Below are 23435 nucleotides of genomic sequence, written 5' to 3' on the forward strand. Positions count from 1 at the left end.
GACGACAATTTCCCTGCTTTTGTGATGTATTAGGGTTAGGAGACACAATTAAGGTTTTAACAATCTGAAGTTATTTTCGCCTCACCCAAATGTGCTCAAGTGTTTCATAAAACACTGCTGATATACAGAACAAACAACAGGGAAAATTATTTATTTAGGAACATGATTTAACCACCATCTTACACCAGTGGACATTTATATATATATAAAAAAAGTAATTTCCCTGCTAATTGAAATTACCGGATATCAATGCGGTAGCCTCCAGGCCTACCACAAAACGATGATTTTGCTTATTCAAATAGCTCAACATTCAGCAACCATAAAACGTTTATACTATTGCTCACGCTTATAAGTTGCGAAAACGCTGAAAATGGCACTGGTATTTATATTTATTTTTGCATCATTCCCAAAATTTAGGCTACCACCCAAAAAAAAAAAAAAATCAGGCCTAAATACAAAACGGCTAAAATTGCTTGTTTATTTCCGGGTATTGGTTGTAATCTCAAATGAGGGGTGCAGAATTAAATGAACCAGAACAAAATAAGAAACTGTTGTTGGTATTTTATCGGCATGCATGGTGTATCGTGTATTTCGTGCACTGCCACTTCAGCGTTTCCACTCGTCAGCTGCAGTGAAACAAAGACGCTTTATTGTTCTTCCATGACGCGACTTGCGATGAGCCCAGCAGAACAACGCGAAATGGCGGACAGAAGCAAGCAAGGGGACGGTGAAATCAGACCCAACAATTGTAGGCAAGCGCAAAAACACGGACTGGATCACCATTTGGATCCGCTTCAGTACAAACCTCGATTAAATCCGTTTTACTCCACCCAGTAAAAAAATAAGTCCACCTGTGGTTGAAAGGAATGTTACAAGTGCAGTTTATCATGTTCTTGCATGTTTGTTTGTGTGAAATCCTGTGGAGTTTAACTCATTTTTGTGCTTTAATGACGTCCTATAATTTGTCTTTTAAAGAGTACCCTACATGTGGTGTTCGTTGCCTTGAAGGTATAATCTTACACATTTGTTCCCTTCCCCCATTACTTACTAAAGCAAATACAGGCTACTATGCAAAGTGGTCCAACGTACAGATAAAAATGATCTCAGAGAGAGGTGAAGGTTGATTCCTTAGAGAAGTTTCAATAAATCAATGAAATGCGGCATAGAGAGAAATCAGGTAGCTACATTATCATTAGTATTATAAATAATTGCAGGAAGTTTAAGTAATTCTTTAAGCTTTCACTAGACATCTAGACAAAGAAAGTCATTAAAGATTAAATGTAATAATATAATTTATATAATTCACTCAAGAAGAGAAACACACACACATACACACACATTTGTTAAAATAGATATGCAAAACGAAGTTTTGAAGGATACTTGAATTGGTATGGAAAAAAGGAGGGAAAATTTGCTTTAAGCCTCCCCCATCTTGTTGTAATTTGAAGCCCTTGGGGACCAGCAACAGACTCGTGGGAGTGTCCTGCTGAACTGCTCATTAAATATTCATCATAAGTGAGAATTGAGGTGATAGATTATACATTATCACAGCATGGCTAAGGTAATAGTAATATTTGTTGGCTGAATGGTGTACTGTGTCGATTGCAGTCATTAAGTTTATGAACAAACTGAGAGCTGCTTTTGAGGCTCAAATTTTGCCGAGGTGAATATAAAGATAGGTGTCCCTTTGAGATCTAGATCTACACTGCAATTATGGTTAGTATACAATTATTCACCTAAATAGAGCAACAGGTTTTAATGATAGCTAAATGTGCCCCGTCTAATTGTAAAGTAAGTCATCATAGGGAAAGTCCTCCATATTGGCCTTAGGCCATGTACTCCCAGGGGAAGAGACCTCAGAGACTCCATTAATCAGCCTGGACTCAGTCTGTCAAAGCCTGGAGACCCTCAGTACTCACCATCTGTGCCAAACAGAGAGTCATTAGTGGGAGTATACCTGATAAACACACTGGGGTCCGTTTTATCCAAAGTAGAAGATGCCACGGATCCTATGACACGTAATAGAGTCTTGTACCTTTCCAATGAAAGACACATAAAACTGTAATGTGTTTGTATATCTAAGCAGAGGCAGAGATATGATAAAGATATGATATAAAAACAAACAAGTCATAACACAATATGGAAGCTGTAGAAAGAACTGCCTTAAAGTGAGGTCACCTTAGCAAAATTTCCCAAGCAAAAAGGTACATTGTGAAAATTTCAGCAATGTAAGAAGCACAGCGGACACGGAAGTCAGTCAAATCCAGCAGATTTCTGTTGGTGATCCCAATGTGAAATCTTCCCAATGAAATATTTCGCCCTTGAGCTAAATTCCAGATTCCAGAAGCAACAATTTTAGAGGTTTCAATTTTTCCCTATTCAAGTAGATATGGTCTATACTTGTACAAGTGAAAAACAGCTTTTGTGACCTATTTATCCATTTATGTTTCAACATTTTATTTGACCTCATAGTGGTTCATCAAAATGTCATAACTTAATCTTCCAGTGAAAGCAACATACATTTCGGTTACATGTTCCCAACTTCTCCAGTCCTTTCACACGGAGGCCAGCCACGTGCATCGAGGCTGATGCGCAGACGCTGTACCTGTGGGAACCGACATGGAGAGACTAAGCGCCTGTTTCCTGTCATACAATGAAAGAGGAAGCTGGCTGCTGCTGCTACTTTGGAAAAAATGATAAAACCAACTAGCTTTGTATTTCAGAGAATGTCGGGAAACAATTTCAGCTAAACAAGAAAGTTTAGCAGAAATACTCTTCAATGTCTTTTTTAACAGTTACTTTTACAGATATCTGTAGTCCTTCATTTAAGAGGAGGACCAAAATATAAATGTTGCTTAATAAGCATGTGCCTAATTTACCGTAACATTCACAAGAATAAAATTCCCCAAAATCTTTATTTTTAAGAGTGTTTAATCATTACTCACGATGAACCGAAACTAGAAAGTCATAAGTAACAAACTAAATATAATCACAGACTAAAGTATTCAGTCCAAAATTAGCCCTAATTCCTGCTGCTCCTTAGAAACTCACATGAACTATACTGCCATACACTCAATTATCGCACCTCACACAAAAAGGCATGTGTCCAATTTCAATAAATCAACAAGTGTTTCCTTAGGTAGCAGGAATCTGAAAAAAAAAAAAAAAACTTTGTCCGTTTCAAAGAGTCAATGGATTTGCAATTTGAGTACACGTTTAAATAGAGGGGGATTGTCTAGAAAGGGTGCACAGAGAATTCAGACACCTACGAACACCAAAACTAGGCCGGATCTCTGCAAAAGCTCGCCTCGAGTGTGACCTAAACGATGGCAAACGGAAGAAAAAAGGAGCAATCTTAACCAAACTAGGGCAAGATTTCCAAATCCCTTTTGACACCATAATGAGGGTACCACAAAAAAGAAACAGGTTAATTAAATCCACTCAGTAAATTAATGTGGAGGCCTTCTCCGACTACGGATGGCACCAATTCATCTCCAGGGGAGCGAATTTAACCTGGAAATAAAAGATCTGTAGCCTTTTAATCACCAAACATTACCTAACTCACCTTCAGGTTTACTGTGGTTGATGAAAACCACCTATATCCATTGGTTCCATTCCAAAATATATCCTGTTCAAAAACAAATAAGACGCCATAAGTAGTAAACTACGTGGAATCAATGCACTGACTAAACATATGATTTCCTTAGGCTTGCATTGCTCAATTGTATTATGAACATAAAATGATTTTCATTATATGAGGTGCATATATTCATGCTGCATTCTGTTTAAAATGTGAAATGTTTTATACAGTGCAAATGACTAAGCAAATACTCCAGTGTGCATTTCTGTAGATCAGATTCTAAGGCAAGGACAACGCAGACAAACTGCAGAGCATCACGACTTTGAAGTGGGATGTAGGTCACACAGAGCATGAGTGCACAGTTAGCAAGCGCTGACACGGTTCTTGAGCTGCAGCACAGCAAATAATTATCTGCAGCATACAGTGCATGGTGGGAAAAACAGCATGATCCAGGAACGTTGTACTGTTGACCTCCAGAAATAGCAGCAATGCTGCATCAATCTATAGGTAAGAGAGACCAAGTCTACTGTCCTGGTGAATCGCCATGGTGACTGGCCCAGATCTCTGTCCCAGTATGAGGTCAGCGTTTCCATGGAGATAGACCAGCTGAGCAGTAATCTGCTGTTGTTTATGCATGTCCCGGGAGGGGAGGGGCAAGAGAGGATTGAGGAAAGGGAGGGTGGGGGGTGGAAATGTGACAGACATCTCCTTCATTCCAATTTGCATATTAAAGTGTTCACTGCAGCACGTTCAGCAAATCAAACCGGAACCAGTTTAGGTATAACCACACAAAAAGAGGTTAAGAGAACAGCAGCACTAGATATACGGAATATTTTCCAATAACACAGGTACCATACAGGCAACCTATAAGACAAAATGCAGCCACTCACCCATTAAGGGTTTCTGCGTTCAAAAAATACCACTGAATTCTATAGGCTGAGGTGAAAAAGAGAGGCGTGGACTTGTGCAGTATTTCACTAGCTCCACCCTCTCATACTCTCCTCCTCCACATGAATATTACCAGTGGGATAATGCACTAAGCCCCTTCAAACCCCTCCTGTAGAGCACTCACTCTAATCCAGTGAGATTTTAATAGTCTCAAGAGACCCTATTTCTGAGGAACATGTTGAAACATGCTCTCAAACGTTCAGTAAATCCAAGGGTCTGTGTTGTGTACCAGAGACATGCACACAAGCAGACAAGTCCCTTGCCACACCATTCTACATTAAGACTCATCTTTATCTCCATGGTTCCAGAATTCCATGTAAAGGACATTTTCAACAAGAAACTAATGGCTTTGTATGTGGCGCCACCCATTGACTAAACCTCCTCTTTAGTAAAATCAATGTCTGTTGACCGCATGTTGCTGTCTGTTACTTGGAATCCTATTTATAGGTTTCTCTTTAAACATTCCTAAGTATTACAACCTCAAAAATACTCAATTTGAAAAAAAAAAAAGTCTGAGACCACTGAAAATCTGAGATTTTTTTTGGAAGGTTTTATGATTTTTAAAACTCTTTAACAAAATGAAATTTTAATACATACAAAATATTAATTCATCCTGAAAATTAACTTCATATATATATATATATATATATATATATATATATATTACTATTTAAAAAACCTTTCTATGGAAAACAGTTTCTGCCACTGAATAAAAAAAAAAAAAAGACTTCACAATTTTGTCATAACTGCAAGTTCGCAATTCTGATTTTTTTCTTGCAATTCTGAGTTTATATCTCGCAATTTTTACTTTTAATCTCATAATTTCGAATTATAAAGTCAGAATTGTGAGTTTGAAAAAAATCTGAATTGTGACATATAAAGTGGCAATAACCTTGTTTAATTTTTTTTTTTATAGTGGCGGAACAGTTGTGCTGCTCCCATAGCTGTCTATTCAAATACATTTTACAATGTAACATGATCCTTCAGAAACCATTCTATGTATGTATGTGTGTCTATATTTTCTTTTTTTTTATTGGGGAGGGGGGATTAACACTTTTTATTAAGCAAGGATGATTGACAAAATGTATTTGTAATATTACAAAAGATTTCACTTTCAGATAAATGCTGTTCTTCTGAACTTTCGATTCATCAAAGAAACCTGAAAAAAATCTACCCAGCTGTTTTCAACATCATCATAATATTTTATATATATATATATATATATATATATATATATATATATATATATACACACACACACACACACACACACATTCATACAGATATCATATATATGTACACACACACACACACACACACATTTTTTTGAGCAGCAAAGATTTTTTGAAAGACCATGTGACTGGAGTAATGGTGTTCTATATTTTTATATTTTATTTTCTTTCTGTACTTTAGAACAAATAAACGTAGGCTTGGTGAGCAGAAGAGACTTACAAAAACAATTCCAAAGAAATAAATATTCCCCACAAATAGTCTTAAACACATTATTTAATCAAAATGTCTGCAAGTACAATAGGATCTGTCAACATTTCATAAAGTTACATTTTTTTGAGAAAATTGAATGGTTATAGTACTACTACTACTAATAATAATGATACAAAAAAAAAAAACCTGGGGCAAAAAAAAAAAAAAAGCTTTATGTTTTGTAAACAACCAATCAGCAACATTAGGTATAACAGTGACATTTAGGAATATATGAACAAGTGACCATTTATTGTTTGCAGTGTTTATTTTGTGATCACCATTAGTATTTAGAGTTCCCTAATACCAAAACTCCCAATTCTTGAGCTGAATGTGCTAGAAAAGAATCCTGAATGACTGAATCACTGTGTATAAACAGATGCATCTATAAGACTGCCTGACCAATGTCTCATCTGAGACCCAGCAGAACTGTACTGTGAGAGGCTCGGCTCACAGTCACGTTTAGGGAAGGGGAACACTGCTTACATATGGAATGCATATGTTCTTCATGGATGATGCTCTTCATTTCCCCAGTGACAGGCTGACAGAGAAGAAAAATGCAGAGATTACTGCTGAGGGAACAGTGCTAACATATGGGCATTAATACATTTAAATCTAAAAGAGCTTTGGACAAAACACGCATATATGTTTAGTCTATTCAGTATTTAAGTTTAAGAGAAAAAAAACAAAAAAAAAAAAACAATGTGAGGATAGTATTAGATTGTTAGGTCAAGTTGTCCAGCTCAGAAAACCACATACTACTTTAGAAGATTTTCCTCTTTATCTACAGCTGGGAATGTTTTAGTTAGTTTTGAAGATCACAGCTGAGGAAAAGAGAAGAAATAGTCAGAATTATGTGAGGATCATTGGTTAGGATCTTACTTGTCAAAGGAGCTGTCCTGGAGGTTCAAAACGAGGCTGTCTGCGCTCAGGTACACTTTGTTCTGAGAAGCTGCCACCTGGTGATAACATATACACAGATTATGAGACAAGGACATTATTTATTTTCTTTTTTTTTTTACCCATTTTTCCAGTCTTCAGTATCACATGATCCTTCATAAATCATTTTGATATTCTGATCTAGGGCTCGGGAAACATTTCTAACTATCATCAAAGTTGAAAACAGTTGTGCTTCTTAATATTGATTAAATAAATTTTGTTCTTCTGAACTCTCTAAAGTGAAAAATTATATTCAATTATAAATATTTTAGTGTCATTTTTGATTCATTAAACGCATCCTTGCTGAATAAAAATATAAATTTTAATAACTGTAAATCTTCATACGTACCAGAAATATTTAACTGGTAGTGTATCAACATCTGTTAATATGGGTCAACCAATAATGTCTTTGTTTTTAAGTCTGTCTTACCGTTTTGGCAATATTTTGGGCTGCTCTGATACGTCTGAGTTTTAGGTAGCCTGGGTTCTTCGTAACAGCTTGACCCAACTGGAGCGCACAAACAAAAACAAAAGCAAATTACTCTGTACCCTTGCTTGTTTACCGTCAGCAGACAGCCATTGACCTGCGGCCCGTTTTAGAAACAGAATCGCATCATATCAGCAGGAATGAATCCTGCAAAGTAATTTCTGAAGACACCAACAGTGTTGAAACATTACAAATCGAAAGAACAACTGAAAAATATCCATAATGCACAAAAAAAAAAAGAAGAGCGAACAAATGCTTTCAAATGTGTTTTGGTTGCTAATAGCTTGTTGAGAATAAGGGGGCAACAGTTCAAAATAGCCTAGATGTGTGACTGCAACAACTGACTGTTGGCTTAATTAGCACAGAAGCAGTATTCATTAATTATATCCAATAATTACAGTCATTTACCACTCACAGATCTAGAACATAATAACAGGGAATAATAATTATATGAAACGAGGTGCTTGTAGCTGAAAATAGTGCATTTGGGACATTTTAAAGTAACAAAGGAAATCCCTTATAGTTTGAATAAAACAGAGACATTGTTTCAATGATTGCCAAAATGAAGTGGAGTGGAGAAAGCAGCTACAGCATACCATTTTAGCAGCCTCAGCTTCACCCTCAGCCTGTATAATCTTCTGTCTCTGGTCCTGTTTGGCCTTCTCTACATAAAACTGAGCTCTTTGAGCCTCCTGCTGGGCTACACATCAACAAAAGAGACAGGTTATTTAAAAGAAAGAGGTCTCACATACACAGATATTATCCTTTTTCACCATGACATTTCATACAAACAGTTTTATGCAAGCTGTATACTGTTGTTTGGTCAATAGGCAATACTGATGAAATACTACGAAGTCATAGAATGACCACAGTGCCCTCTAGTGGAGAGCATTAGGAAAAGCAAAACTCTTTCTGAGAATTACTCAATGTTTTTTTTAGGATGAACTGATAATTATTTTCATTTTACCAAAATGTCAAAATAATAAATTTTGCTGATTTTTCTACAGCTGCAGCTCCCACAAAGTGAAATTTCATAAAGGAAAAAAAATGAAATTTGAACAGTTAAATGAAAAGCATATTGCTTACATTTGAAAAACAGACCTTGTAAAAATACAGAAAATAAAACTGCTACTAGGTGTAGGTAAACATCTTTATGAGTCATTCATTCATACATTCATTTTGTTCAAACTGCTGATTTTTGAAACAGCTCTCTTTATGAATGGGCTTTTGAATTAGAAATCATTAGAAATTCAGAAACTAAACACAGCTGTGTTGCTCAAAGACAACATGGACATTTTTCTGATGTTGGGCATTTTAATATGTGGTCTATGGGATTGACTCCCTTTTACAGTCAGCCTCTAGCAGCCAGTTGACGAATTACAGTTTAAGTCACTTCCGTGTTAGCTTCATGAGAAAGAGTGATTGGTTGCCGCTTGGTTAACACGTTAAGCAGACAGCAATAATTATTAGGTGACTACGTACATTGTAATTTTGGTTACCGTATTTTTCGGACTATAAGTCACACCTGAGTATAAGTCGCATCAGTCTAAAAATATGCCATGATGAGGAAAAAAAACATATATAAAGACGCACTGGACTATAAGTCGCATTTATTTAGAATCAAGAACCAAGAGAAAACATTACCGTCTACAGCCGCTAGAGGGCGCTCTATGTTTTCAGTGGTAGACTTCAGGAGCAGTGAGCAGCATAGAGCGCCCTCTCGCGGCTGTAGACGGTAATATTTTTCTATTGGTTCATTTCTCTTGGTTCATGTCAAATTAATTTTGATAAATAAGTCGCACCTGACTATAAGTCGCAGGACCAGCCAAACTATGAAAAAAAGTGTGACTTATAGTCCGGAAAATACGGTAAATTAGGATGCTTCGTTTAGGCAATTTTAGGGTATGCAATATGAATTACCAGTGGTGTAGTCTACGTAATACACAGGTATACACTGTATACCCACTAGGAAAGGTCAAGGATTTCCGTATACCGGCTTAAAAAAGCAAGAGGATACGCCCCAACATAGTTTTATAATAGAAATTTCATATGTTCATTCATTAATTCACCATGCATGTTTCCATCCAAAGAATCAAATTAAACTTATGCGCAAAACTGGAATATCGCATAAAACATTTGTTTCAAATCCAACAAGTCAAAGAGAACAAAAATGACACTTCCTGATAAACTGGCACTAAATATCACTAAGAGGAAGCCACTTAACATGATAATTTTCATTAGGGATGCACCGGTTGACCGGCCATAAATCGGAACCGCCCGGTTTTTGCTTAAAATACGCGATTGGCAATCGGCCGGTTTTTGGTCTTTTTTTCGGCCGATTTTCCAGAGGTTCGCTCGCGTGCACAGACTACATTGTAATCGTTCACTATTTCATTTGTCTGGAAGAGTATTTCGAAATCTGTGCGCAGGACATGGGCAGCCGATCAGTACTGGAAATGCAGAGCTTCATGTCTGAGGCACAGATAGCAGGAAGCGATCAGCCGTTGGTGTACTGATGCACAAATAAAGAGTCCCTTTCCTCCACGCACTAAAGCTGCGCGAGCATATTCGTACCGGTCCGCGCCCTGAACACGAGTAGACCGTGAAGAGATGTTCAGCTCAACTTCTCACATGTTGGATGAGAAACGAAACGGACTTAACTGTGACAAAACTGGTTTTTATTTTATTTTATTTATTAGAACTTGCATACATGTTTCAAAAGCCAGAAATAAACGTCATTATTTTACCTTAAAATTGCATAGACTTAATTTAATTTAAAAATCACATGCTGTAGTACACTGAAAAAAAGTGTTTCTTTCATCCAATTAAAATATTTTAGATAAAGTTCATATCTATATATTTTTTTTTTTACTTGAGACAATAAGTTATTTATTTTTCACTGGCTCAAGTAAAAAAAATATAGATGTGAATCATTACCCTAAATGTTTTATTTTTATTGGATGAATGAAACACTTTGCATCTTTGTTTTATTCGCACCAACATTATTTGATTTTAACATTTTGGAAAATGTATTTATACAGCATACTTTTATTTAGTCTCACTGGTAAAGAGCTTTTTTTTTTATTTAAAACCATTTAAAAACTAAAATACTGAATGCTGATTAAGAAACATATTATTGAATGTGTGTTGATTGTGTTTGGACTGTATAACTATCCAGTTGTTGCCTTTAATTTCACATGGTTACAGTTATTCTTTAAATTTAAGGCCAGTTCTCTGTAGTTTCAACCCAATTTAAAAACAAAAGCTAAACGCTGATGTCTGTACCATCTATGTTTGTATTGAATGTAGGCTACTTATTGTGCAGTAACTGCCTTTAATTTCAGATGGTTACGGTTATTGTTTTCAGTAGCCAAAAGTAAGTTTGGCCTATTAAATACCAAATATCTTGTTTATAAACACTTTCCTTTTTCTTGTTTGTTGCTTAACACATAAAAAAAAAAAAATCGGAAATCGGTATCGGAATCGACCAGTTTGCTTGTAAAAAAAATTGGTATCGGAATCGGCCATGAAAAATCATGATCGGTGCATCCCTAATTTTCATATATATGATTAATTATTCATGTCTAAGATGTCTTTTGGAAATTGATGCTTGCTGTTTGGGAACGCAGTCGTGTAACAGTTCTGGGAAGCAGTTATACAGAAATACTTTAAAGTCAGACTTACGTCACGCATTTTTGAACAACATTTCAGATGCAGTGCAATGAGATCAGTGCACTGGTTAGTCATGTTATTCCCCATTGTGCAAAGTCACATGCCGTTTTTGATGCGTATGGTGGAATTTATTTGTTAAATGCGTTTCCAGTTTATGCACATTTTTTCCTTGTCGGATATTTTTTTTTTTACTCATTTGTGCGCATGTTTTTTATGCATATTGTTTTGAAATTATGCACATCTTGGCATTTCCATAGAGCATTTTTTTAAAACGCTATATTCCAAAATGCACAAAAATAGGTGGATGGAAACATAGCTAGTGACAGGTCAGTCAACTTTCCCGAGCGTCTTTTACACTGACATCTGACCTCTATCAGATAGTCACTACCTGACCTGGTCACGATTAAATTTGTTAGCTTTGCTTGGCGGCATAAAGGAAAAGTATGCAATTATTTTTTAATTTAACCTACTGAAAACAAAAGTAAATGAGGGGAGTTGAAAGATTTCTTATCTTCTGGCTCCTTCTAATGGACTGAAGTTGTCCTCTAAAGAGGGAATTTTTGCTCAGTCAATGCAAGTCTTTGGGAAACCTTTGATTCTTGATATACAAAAACTTAGTCTCATCAGTTAGAAAAGATATAGAAACAAACTACAGATTGGGTCCAATGTTCCTGAAGAGTTTTGTGCCTGTAGCATTAAAGCCCTAGAAGGAGATACAGTACAGTTGAAAATTCTTGGTCCCAAAGAATAAGAAGTTTAAATAGTATAACAGTACGTTTCTCAAGCCAACATAATAGCCTAGCTAATAACTTAAATTCCATTAGTGTGGTGGACCACTGAATGCTGGAGAATAGGATAGATAACACAGGCTACTGTGTATATGTCTGTGTGCAGCAGTTAAACTGAATAAAATGTTTATTTCTCCTTGTTTCAGATGATGAGAGAGATGAGAACTACTGACCTTGTGGACAGAAAGTCAGGATATGGAATTAAAAAATAGGCACTCTTAAATGTGCAATGAAAATTGCCAGTTGGAAAAACGTGTGCTCCAAGGTCCATATTCTTAAGATAAATGTAACTGTGTTAAATGATTAACACTAAACAGAAGAAAAATTAGTCCAGTCTCCCCAGCTGTAAATGTTATTGGCTGTGAAATTCTTCAGTTGCTTATAATAAATTGACATGTTGATATCACATAAGCACTCTTTCAGAATGCTCTCGGTTACATGTTGCATATTGTATGCATTAGTGAGTGTGGTGGTGGTGATAGGGTGTCGCTTTGGGATGGTGAGTAGCTATGAGGCTGCATGAAAAATCTAATTATACCCACTACAAAAAAAACACTGTGTATTACCATTACCAAGAGTGCATAAAAGGGTGCATAGATTACATATTTCAGTACTACTAACCAACTTGTTTGGCCTCCACAGCAGCAGTGTACTCTTTGCTGAAGCTGAGCTCTGTGATGGCCACGTCATCCAGGATGATGTTAAAGTCTTTCGCTCTCTCTATTAGATCTCGCCTTATGAGTAGTGACACCTGCAAACCAAAATAAAACATAAATAACAGCTAGGCTGATTTTCTCAGCAACTGATCAACTTATTTAAACCATCAACAAACATGTAGATACAATTAGGTCCAAAAGTGAAAGTGCTTATATTTAGAAATGTTCTGATTTAATACAAAGTTTTTAACAAAGGAATATATGGATGTCCTAGTATTTGTCATGCCCTTTTTCTGCTTTACTGACAGTAACATTGGAACTGACATGAACTCCGCAAGTTTGTGTAAATCTCACGTTACCCAACTCAAACTCATGTTGATATGATAATGCAATACAACTGTAATACATTTTGGTCACAAGTCAAAATTTCTAGACTTGACCGAACAAGCAGACACTTTAATTTGAAATATTTCATGTAGTGTGTCTCAGCTGTATCAGATTAGAATGTATATATATAGTTATAATAGTATCTGCATTGAGATAAATACCTGATAACATTGATCCTATTATTTTAGGAATGTCTATGCTATGAGCATGTCATTCCAAACCTGTATATTGCTGACTTTTTGCAGTTCAAAACAAACAAACAACAACAACAACAAAAAAGAGGCATTTTGAATGTGTTCACATTTTTCCGTTTAAGCAAATGGGGACTGAGCTTCCCAAGCACCAAAAAATTGGTGTGCAGTAAATTCTTGCTCAGCTGCTCGGATTGAGTTGGGCAGGTCATTCCACCAGGAGGGAACAGTTAATGAAAAAGTCAGTAAAAAGTGATTTTGTGCCTCTTTGAGATGGCACATTGAAGTGATGTTCACTTGCAGAATGCAAGCTTCTAGAGGTCACATAAGTCTGAAGTAATTAATTTAGGTAAAGGGGTGCAGAGCCAGTGGTGTTTTTTTAAGCTAAAACAAATGCCTTTAATTTTAGCAGCTATTGGTAGCCAGTGCAAATTGAAAAACAGAGGTGTGACGTGTATTTTTGGGGCTCATTAAAAATGAATATTAGTGCCGCATTCTGGATTAATTGTATAGGTTTGATGGAAGTGGTTGGAAGACCTGCCAAGAGAGAATTGCAATAGTCCAGACCGGACGGAACAAGAGTCTGAACAAGATTTGTGAAGCATGTTCCGAAAGAAAGGGCCTGATCTTCTTGATGTTGAATAAAGCAAATCAGCAGGATTGGACATTTTAGCAATGTGGTCTGAGAAAGTCAGCTGATCATCAATCATAACTCCAAAGTTTCTGGCTGTTTTTGAAAGAGTTATTCTTGATGTGAAATTGTGATGAAATATGGAATCACTATCAGTTCTCTCTTGGCAAGGTTGAGTTGAAGGTGATGGTCCTTCAACCACCAAGAAATGTCTGTTAGACAAGCTGAGGATCATCAGGCCATCCTTAAAAATATTTTGGTTTGCAGTAACAGTAATTTGTTTTTAAAAAGGGGTCGGTAGGTCGGTCTATATATATTTTTTTTTTCAAGTTTCAATGTAAAAAAAAGTACATTTTTGTGATGGTGATGACGTCAGTATGAATTTAAACCCGTGCCTTCAGGCGCATCATTGCAAACATCATTTTGATGCAGGCTATATAGACCACAAACAAATTTAAATCTTTGTCAAAAACATGTTTATTGCATGAATTTCAGGTGAGAAAAAAATGAGGTACTGTTTTACTTGAATCCACCGCTACGTATCAATGCAACCTACAAATGAGAGAACGTTTACTTTGCTTTCTTGGGTTGTCACTTTTGTGAAAAAAAAATCCTGTTTGATTTGAGTGACGAATGTTTATTGAATCGATTGTAAAATTTTTGCATGTCTAAAGTTTTATAAGGCAAATAACACCAAATATAGGTAAATCCACGGACAACAGGCAGGAGGAATGTAAAGATTAGGGGTGCTCCGTGCGGCCGATCGTTATGCGCATCTCGTCAGTAAAGCCGGTTATTTAATCAGCGGTTAATTCCATCAGGTGCGTGATTTCACATAGAGCAGCTGTTACTACACAGAGCCATTGTTAATAGAGAAGATGCGCAAATCCACTTCATTTTAAGCGTTTATTGGCGCATCTTCTCAGTTAACAACGGCTCTGTGTAGTAACAGCTGCTCTATGTCAAATCAGGCACCTGATGGAATTAACCGCTGATTAAATAACCGGCTGTACTGATGAAATGCGCATTAATGATCGGCCGATAGTGATCGGAGCACCCCTAGTAAAGACAAATATTTCTGATGATTTATTGGCTTGAAGTTATGTGCGCAATGACAAACAGGAGTGCAACATTTTCAAAAAACAATAAGCAGAGTGGACTGCCATAATGCAAAACATTTACTGCAAGGCTTCAACATGGCTGTGTTTATGATTACATTTCAACAACAACAAAAAAAAAAAATCGCATAGGCGTGTTCCATCCATTCTGCCGCGCGCACAGCTGTGTCAACACAACTTTCAAAGGCGGACGAGCTCGACACGCAGTTATCTGTTTTCTCATCTTTCACATAGTGTACGCGCACGAGATGCGATGACGATGTATGTGCCATTGCATTATAAGGTTATGTTAGCCTATCCAGTTGAAGCCACTTTTTTTTCAAAAAAAAAAAAAAGAACATCAATGTGTAGAAGATCTTGTTTACATCAAAACTGAAACCAAGCCGTTCACACAGAACGCATATTTCGCGCATTTTCTAGAGGGACACCGTTGGACTTGCGCCTCGCACAAGAGAGCCGCATGTTTAGAAAGACATGTAAAATTAATGTATTTAATTTAATTTTCTAAAAATATCTCAAGACTTTATGTTGGGTTTTTGTTCCCAATCCCACTGCATCTCATGTTTTTTAATGAAAAAATTTATTCTGTGTGACTGGTTTTCCACCCTTTTTATTTATTTAACAATGCATGCATACTTGATGCTGTTTTGTTTATAGTTCTTTAAGCAAATTAATTAATAATTAATTCATAAACATTATTTTAAATATTATGTTTTTTTCACAATCATGTATTCTAATGCTTTGAATAAACATGCAGTTATATTTTGCTCGATGCGCTCTTGAGCCTCAGAAGAGAATCAAAAAGCTTTTCTTCAACCTAACTGAAATTATGCATTAAAAATTCGAATAGAATTCAAATTTTGATCATATTTAAGTAAAAAATTTGAATTTAGTTTTTGAGCTATTTTGACAGCCCTAGGCGATTCTAACCCGAATCTTTATCTGTAAGCATGAGACTGTCTGAATACCGGCAAAATTCACATTTCTGTTGTATAAAGAGAAACAGTGTGCAGAAGTATTATTTGCTGTTATGCATGTTTGTCCGAAGCTGCAGTTGCTGTGTGACGCCTGTTAAAAAATAAAATAAAATAAAAAATAAAAATAAAAACACCTGGACGCGCTCCGAGAGAAGGTCGTTAAAATCAATTTCTTATTTTCGTTTTCTGAACTTGTGTTGGTTGATTTGAGTTTGATTCGTGCAATAGATTTTCGAACATAAAGTGACAGTCGACACGGTCACGGTTTTACACTAGAGAGGAGAAGGGATGGGAAAAGATCTGGGCACAGTTTTTCCAGAACTTTGTGCCAAGTTAAAGCGGTGTCGAGCTGTTTTAATGAATTTTTTTAGATGTATTATGGTGCCCGAACCCGTATGACTTTGAACAGTGACCGCAAACATTTAGGTTTACTGCACCCGCAGCCATCATTATCAAGCGCGAATCGTTGACTCTGACAGTGAATGAGAGGAGACGAAGCAAACGCACAGGCCATAGTGTGACATCCGTGTAAACACAGATGACGTCAAGGTTTTTTTTTTAATTAAAGAAGATAGCCTTCATTTGTATGTAGGCCAAGGTAATTTATATATTTACAATACTTACTTAAATATAATTAATAGTATTTTATTGCGTTTGTATTAGTTGTTTAAAGAGTAAAAAAAAATTGGTCGGTCTAAACGCAAATTTACATTTGGCAAGTCGGTCGGACTAAAAGCAAAAAAATAAAAATAATTGAGTGGGTGCTAAATTGACAGGGTCGGTCGGGTTACAGCAAACAAGAATATTTTTAAGGATGGCCTCAGGATGTTATGAGAGGTAGAGTTGAGTATCATAAGCATAGTAGTGATATGAAAAGTCATGTTTCTGAATGACAGAACATAGTGATGCCATGTAGACAAAGAAGAGAAATGTCCCAAGAACTGAATTAATTAACCCAAACTAACCATTGCTGAACTGGATTGAGATGGAGGAAATCAACTAATGATAAAAATAATATTTATCAATAGGCTAACTGTTTAAATTCTTCTATAACAACTGTTTTGAAACAACTACATGACTATTATAGCTGTAAAAACTGACTGTAAAAACAATTATTTAAACAACATTTTAAAAGTTATGACCAGTCTTGAAGAAAAAAAAAAAATACACGGGTAATGTGTGCCGGCAATTGTTCCCGGGTCACTAGATTTTGCACTTTCACACTGCCAGTGATTTTCCGGAATATGTGCATAAAGGTCCCGTAAACAACCTTTCACGGCATTAGTTTTGGCTTTTGTTCACACCGCGCTCGTTCTGGGTCTGAAGCCGGCAATGTTACTAGATCCCCGACCCAGGATCAGTCCCGGAATCAATACAAAGACGTGTTTGCATTCACACAAAAGGTGACCCGGCAATATTCCCGCAATTTTCCAGGTCCAACGTGCAGTGTGAAAAGGGCTTAATTTTTTACGACTAGTGTAAACAATTTACGCAACTGGCCACTGGTTTGCTATGATACACAGCCAAATTTAAGTGATCTCTCTCACGGATGAGCACCACAACTGATTCAACATGCCTAATTAGCCAAAAAAGCTACAGTCACAGAACAAACCAAAGAAAACAAAACACTGAAACCGGACTATTGATTTGATAGCCTTCATTCCATACCTGGGCTCTCTGTGTGATCAGTTGGGAGGCATTGAACTTGGCCACCACACTCTTAAGCACCTCATTGACGATAGAAGGAAGCACACGTTCGTCGTAGTCTTTCCCCAGCTGCTGGTACATGACCGGCAATTGGGAGGCAATCGGTCGAGACAGCACACGAAGACCAATGTTTACCATCTGAAGATCTGTGATGGACAGAGTCACATGTACTCTTTTAACTGGCACAGGGTATTGCCTAGTAACATAATCGGGAACTTTATCAAGTGATTGTTTAGCATTTATGAGAATCAAGATCACCTTTGCTTCCAGTGAGGGATGAAATCTTCCTGGGCCTGGCTCGAATATCATAGATGATAGGGTACTGGAACCATGGTATCCTAAATGTAAGACAGACTTATTGTAACTTTCTGCAGCATTTGCTCCCTTTCCAAGTTTAGGCAGAATGTCTAATTGATTAAGTCTGCCAAGCTCCAAAAAAAAAAAAAAAAAAAAAAGGAATTTTAAGAAATAGTTGTTTATTGTTGATTATTGATGGCACCATCAAAATGAGATGGCAAACAAACTCATCTACATCTTGGATGAGTATGGAGCTTATAATATGACAACTAACTGAATTTGTATTGTGTAAATCTGAATAATAATAAGTGTCATTTAACAAAACTGAATATTATGTGCCATTTAACATAGTTCTGAATTAGATTATTTTTTTTTTTACTTAAAAATTAAACATTTGAAATTTACACAATTGATTATTTTTTATGGCAGCGTTTTATACACATGTATTTTCAAACAGCTAATTTTTTGTTCTGAAATCTTAAGACTATATATCCAAGTATGCAGTTTTTAAAAATACAGCTTCAAGTTTTCAAGATGAAAATGATATTCGGAACATCAAATTCAATATTCTAAAATTCAGTAAACAGAAATTCAGATCGTAGAGAAACTAGGTCAGAGGTAATCCACAGGGAAATGTAGATGATCTCTGAAAAGTCAAACAAAGCCTTTTAGCCAATTAGTAGTTTTCTGGTGAGAGGGTGCAGTTCAAAATCTACCTAAACATAAATCACTCAGAGGTAGCCTAAGTGATTATTAAACTTTTATGGTTTATATACTTGTACGTTCGGTTAAGCATTCTCAACATGTGAAAAATTTGTCTAAGCGTTCTCTGGTGTTTGTTTTAAAGTATATTTGGTGTGAAAGTTTATTGTGATGAAGCTTATTACATTGATTTATGAAGGATCATGTGACGCTAAAGAGTAATGGCCATTGAAAATTCAGCTTCGTCATGACAGGAATAAATCACATTTAACAAAATATTCAAATTGAAATTTTTGTTTCACTATTTTTGTGTACTATTACTATTATAATGAGAGCTCATGGCTCTAATTACAACCTCTGCATTTAATATACCTGAAGTGCAATCCTTCTGCAAGCACAGTGTCCATCTGCATTCCTCCAATTCTGCTGAAGATAATTGCTCTCTGGCCACCCTCCACTACAAACACAGCAAAACACAATTAGTTATTAAACTTCCAATAAACAATTAATATTCTCCTTTTCAGCATGTATGGGTTTAGAACATGGGAGTTATTAAATAACCCATCTTAAATCCTTCTTTATTTTGTTAGCATGAGTTTTACCTGTGTATGTGGCTTCTTTGACCCCATAGGCAAGAGCTCCAGCTCCGATGAGGAGCTTGATACCCACCCCAGCCCCTCGCGGGCCAGACCCCATCCTGCCGACAATCTGCCTCAGCTGCTGCAAAAAACCCTAAAACAGAAAATCAGAATTTTTGAATACATCTTAAAATAACAACGTAAATTGTATAAATAATGTTGTCTGATATCTAGACAGCACATCTTATATTCTACATTCTTGATCTTCCTAATAATACATAGTCATTGTGTTTATAAAGACAAGCATTGAAGAGGCAATGACATAGCGGTGGGAACTGTGTGTACATATTTATAATATAACCTACAAAAATACACGATAATAGATACAGTTCTTCAAAAATGTTATTAGCTAATTATTTAATTCAAATGTGCCAAAATGACCTTGTCTTGGACAGACGAGGGGCAACTTTAAAACACGTAACGTTAATTTATATAACTTCACATCAGTGACACACATTGTCATTTAAAACGATGAATGCAATAATCGTAAACAATAATCGTGTCATATAATTAATGACAATCACATACATAAAGTTATACAAGGTTACATCATAGTGGCATAGCTGGACGTTGCAAAGCTAGCACACAACTAGCATAGCTTTTCTTAAAACATAAATAAGCACATAAAATTAAGTGCAAACTACTAGACGCTAGTTATTTAAAATGCAGTTATTACCCGCAAACAAAATGTTTCTACACATTTCTAATGCTTTCTTTAGATTTTAAAATGTTAACTAACTTACTCCGGGATCATTACTCGCCATGCTGTCCTGTGTCCTGCTCTCCGCTGTAGGTCACATGTGACAGTCCAAGCACGTGGTGCTGCAAGTCCTCGGTTACCCCGTGGCACCATGGGAGTTGTAGTCTTCTGGAGAAGCTGAAGTGCAGCAGTGAAATGAACGTGATGAACGTGATTAAACCGCATACATTTTCATTATAGCACTATGAAGAAGCTTGTGTGACTCTGTATGCATAGTTGTGTTTAACTTTAATTGCATGCCAATTTTGGGTCTGTTTGTGAAAACATATAAGAGTAGCCTACATCACTGGTTCTCAATTTCATGTCACAGTTTAACAGAACTGATTCATATTATCAACTGGACAAGTGGACATACAAAATGTGCAGGACTGGAATTGAGAGCCACTGGATAAATGAATGTGTCAGGAGGTGGCAGTAGAGACCTCTTGTTTATGTAAACTGGGCTCTAAAACAACTGAACTGCTATTGTTAGACAGACATGTGCACTGTACATAAATCTTCATATACATCATACACAGTTGGGTTTTCATTATGTCTGTTCATTCTACTGTATGAATCTCAAACCCAAACCTAATCCAAATCATTAGATCAAGGGTTTTTAAATCTGTCCAGGAGGCTGCCCAGCACTACACATTCAAATTATCAGCTCTTTAGTAGAGAGCAAGACCTGCAGTGGGTGTGTCCGTTAAGGGAGTCACACAAAATGTGCAGTGCAGGTTTGAAAGGGCAGTGAAGAACAGGGTTGAAAACCCCATGAATTTGATTTTCATTATTGTAATGCTGGTTTGCTTTATTTTAGTATTATTTAAATAAGTTTAAAGGCACTGTGTAATTAATCTGCAATGAGTTTTCATTTTATTTTATTTGAACCAACATAATTCAGTAATTGCATATACAAAACTATTAAAATTTGATTTTTTTTAAACAAATGATAATTTATTATTTATTTAATACTATTCAAATAAAATAATTTCTGGTTTCTGGGGTGAAATTATCTTGGAAAGCTTTGTGAAATTCACCTTAGAGGCCATACAACTGCAGTAGTTTGTTTTTGTATGGGTGGCATATTTAAAAGGCAACCCACCCACAAAACTGCAGAAATTGCAGACTTTGTAAATGCCACCATAGCTGCATGAGTAAACGCTTTAATTGCTTGGAAAATGCTGGAACATTTAAGCAAAAAAAGACTTTTTATCTTAATCCACAGTTCATGAAAATCAATTCCTTCAAACATAGAGTCATAAATAAACACATTTAATGCATTATTAAAAGCAAAACTGACTGCTTCCAAACCATCCTCATTTTTCCACAAAGCTTCAATTTGTCATAGACCCATTCTTAATCATTTTATCACTCAAGATACTTTGAAAATGTATTTTTATTTCAAAATCTTTTTTCATGAATACATTTGGTTAATAGGTTTTCCACAACCTGAATGGCGCACAGTGTATTTATTTCTATGTGTCAGATATACCTGACATGATTGACTGTCCTGCTCCAAATCCTGCTGAATCTGTCACTTTTCTGTCACTTTTTACCCCACAATGGCAGATGGTGGATATATGAATTTCACACTGACAATAACACTTTGAACACCCATGTGATGCTCACTGTGCTGTCATTGTGTGACCTTTGACTAGTCTGACATCAGCCCATCTGGCATCTCCTGGGCTGAGGCATTCATTCATTGGCATTCACTTCAATACATCCAAGTGTTGGCCAGTTCACCAGTGTCTAAGCAACCTCAGGTCAATTGAGTCAAATAAAAAGAAGAGGCAATAAAATCAGCTGGCACTTCAAATGATATCATGTCAGTGCAAATGTATAATATCAGAAGGGTCAGTGTAATAGTGTTTTCTCAGGTCACAATGTGAAAAAAATGTTCCTCATGGTATGATTAAAATATAAAACAAATAAAATTTTCAAACAAATGTAATTTTTTACAGATACAGCACTTTCACTGTTTTTGTGTTCTAGAGTCTAGACAGACTGTCGGTCTTTGTATTAGTGGAGGGGATTTTCAGCGTCTCTTTTTGTGGATGCAAAAGGTAGTGACATCTTTATGAGTGAGTAAATGAGTTATTCACTCAACAGATTTGTTCAACACAATGACTCATTCAGGAAGTAAGAGCAAATGTTGTGCACTAATGCTACTTTGTTTCTGTATTTTTGTGAGGGAAAATATACAAAATAACTGGCAATGTAATGAAAAAAAAGTTAAGTTATTAACTTTTAATAATATAATAGGTTATATCACTTATTTGTTCTTTAGTACCTAATAAAAGCATGGCTATAATTACTGGTAGCCTACAACCAAATCAAAAACTATAACTTTTGGAAGGACAACACTGCTTGTATATGCAGAATTACATGCGTTATGCTGGTTTGTCATATGCTTTCATTAATATGTATACTAGCACAAATTTACATTTTCAATTTGTCCGCTCTGGGACAGAGGCTTCATATATATATAATCCTTTCATTTTAAGCTTCAATCTTGACTCTGTTCACACAGGGGAACACAAGGACATCTCTGCCAAGAGCAAAGAGAGCTCAAATTCGACTTTGATTATGTTTTTTCTTCCTTGGGATGGAGACTTTAGAATAGCTTGTGAAAAAACATTTTATGCTCAATTTATGAATGTGTAACATGGAAACTTGTGGTCTAAATTTAACTTAGCCTAAACTGATTTTTTGTATGTTTATAGAGAGAGGTCTGTTGAAATAAGTGACTCTCAAAATCAAGTGGTTTCATTTTAAAAAACCTTGTAAATGACTTTTGAAAAGATAGCTTTTTTCATGACAGATATGAATTCAGTGAGCTTCACCAACTGCGAGTGCACTTGTGCTTTAGAAGCACTCTTAACAAAGCCAGAAATTTGTTTAGTCAAATTGGCATCTTGTGAACTTTATGTAATAAAAAAAGTCTTGGAAAAGTTTACACATTTTGCGTATTATATGTTTTATCAAATATGCAAGAGCTGCAAAGAAAATGTAATAAAGGGACATCCTTTGATAATTAAGGACACTCTTTTCATGCACTTCAGAGATGACCTTCATGGACAGAATATTGGATAAACAGCTCAAAGAATCCCCACTGCTAATATCAGGGCACACATGAGTAGCCACTGTAAGGTCAAATCAGCCAGTACATTAAACAACAGAGTGACGGACCTGAACTAGTCAGTGAAGTGAGAATGAAATGAAAATGAAGTGCTTAATGACGTTGAATAACATCACAAATTTTTTATTTTCTCATGCAGAAACAGTTCCTGCGCTAACTAGTTACATTGTATCCAGCATACTGGGCTTTTTTGTCAAAATGTTGCTGACATAATTTCCAGTAATTAATGAAAAATAAAGTAAAAGGAAAGAAGACTTCAGGTTATTGAGGATTTCTATGGCCTGACCTCAATTGCTAGTCATAACTCAGGGAAGGGAAATATTTGATTACATATCAGCTCATTATTTGAAGCTG

General features: G+C 36.0%; 2 protein-coding genes across 2 annotated transcripts in view; one reads left to right on the forward strand and one right to left on the reverse strand.

The window, feature by feature from the left end:
* The window catches only part of LOC127950737 (PEX5-related protein), a 99907-nt gene that overhangs the window by 11782 nt on the left and 64690 nt on the right, over positions 1 to 23435 (forward strand). The gene's annotated exons all lie outside the window — the stretch shown is intronic.
* Positions 5898 to 20054, reverse strand: LOC127950738 (prohibitin-2-like). The gene is made up of 10 exons (XM_052547967.1): positions 19941 to 20054; positions 19162 to 19291; positions 18932 to 19016; positions 17819 to 17898; positions 17522 to 17706; positions 12515 to 12644; positions 8030 to 8133; positions 7377 to 7454; positions 6890 to 6966; positions 5898 to 6548 (listed from the first exon to the last, which is right to left on the reverse strand). The coding sequence occupies exons 1-10, from the start codon at positions 19959 to 19961 to the stop codon at positions 6530 to 6532; spliced, it is 909 nt and encodes a 302-aa protein (XP_052403927.1). The 5' UTR covers positions 19962 to 20054; the 3' UTR covers positions 5898 to 6529.

This window comes from Carassius gibelio, chromosome B2 (assembly GCF_023724105.1).
Source record: "Carassius gibelio isolate Cgi1373 ecotype wild population from Czech Republic chromosome B2, carGib1.2-hapl.c, whole genome shotgun sequence".
Taxonomy (NCBI): domain Eukaryota; kingdom Metazoa; phylum Chordata; class Actinopteri; order Cypriniformes; family Cyprinidae; genus Carassius; species Carassius gibelio.

Bases quoted from the DNA above. Each gene is read 5' to 3' on its own strand.
- LOC127950738 (XM_052547967.1), bottom strand. From the start codon at position 19,961: ATGGCGAGTAATGATCCCGGA. The intron at 19,292-19,940 runs GTAAGTTAGTTA...TTTCTGTTTTAG, and splicing joins TGGCGAGTAATGATCCCGGA to GGTTTTTTGCAGCAGCTGAG. The intron at 12,645-17,521 runs GTATGGAATGAA...TTTGGTTTGCAG, and splicing joins TGATCACACAGAGAGCCCAG to GTGTCACTACTCATAAGGCG.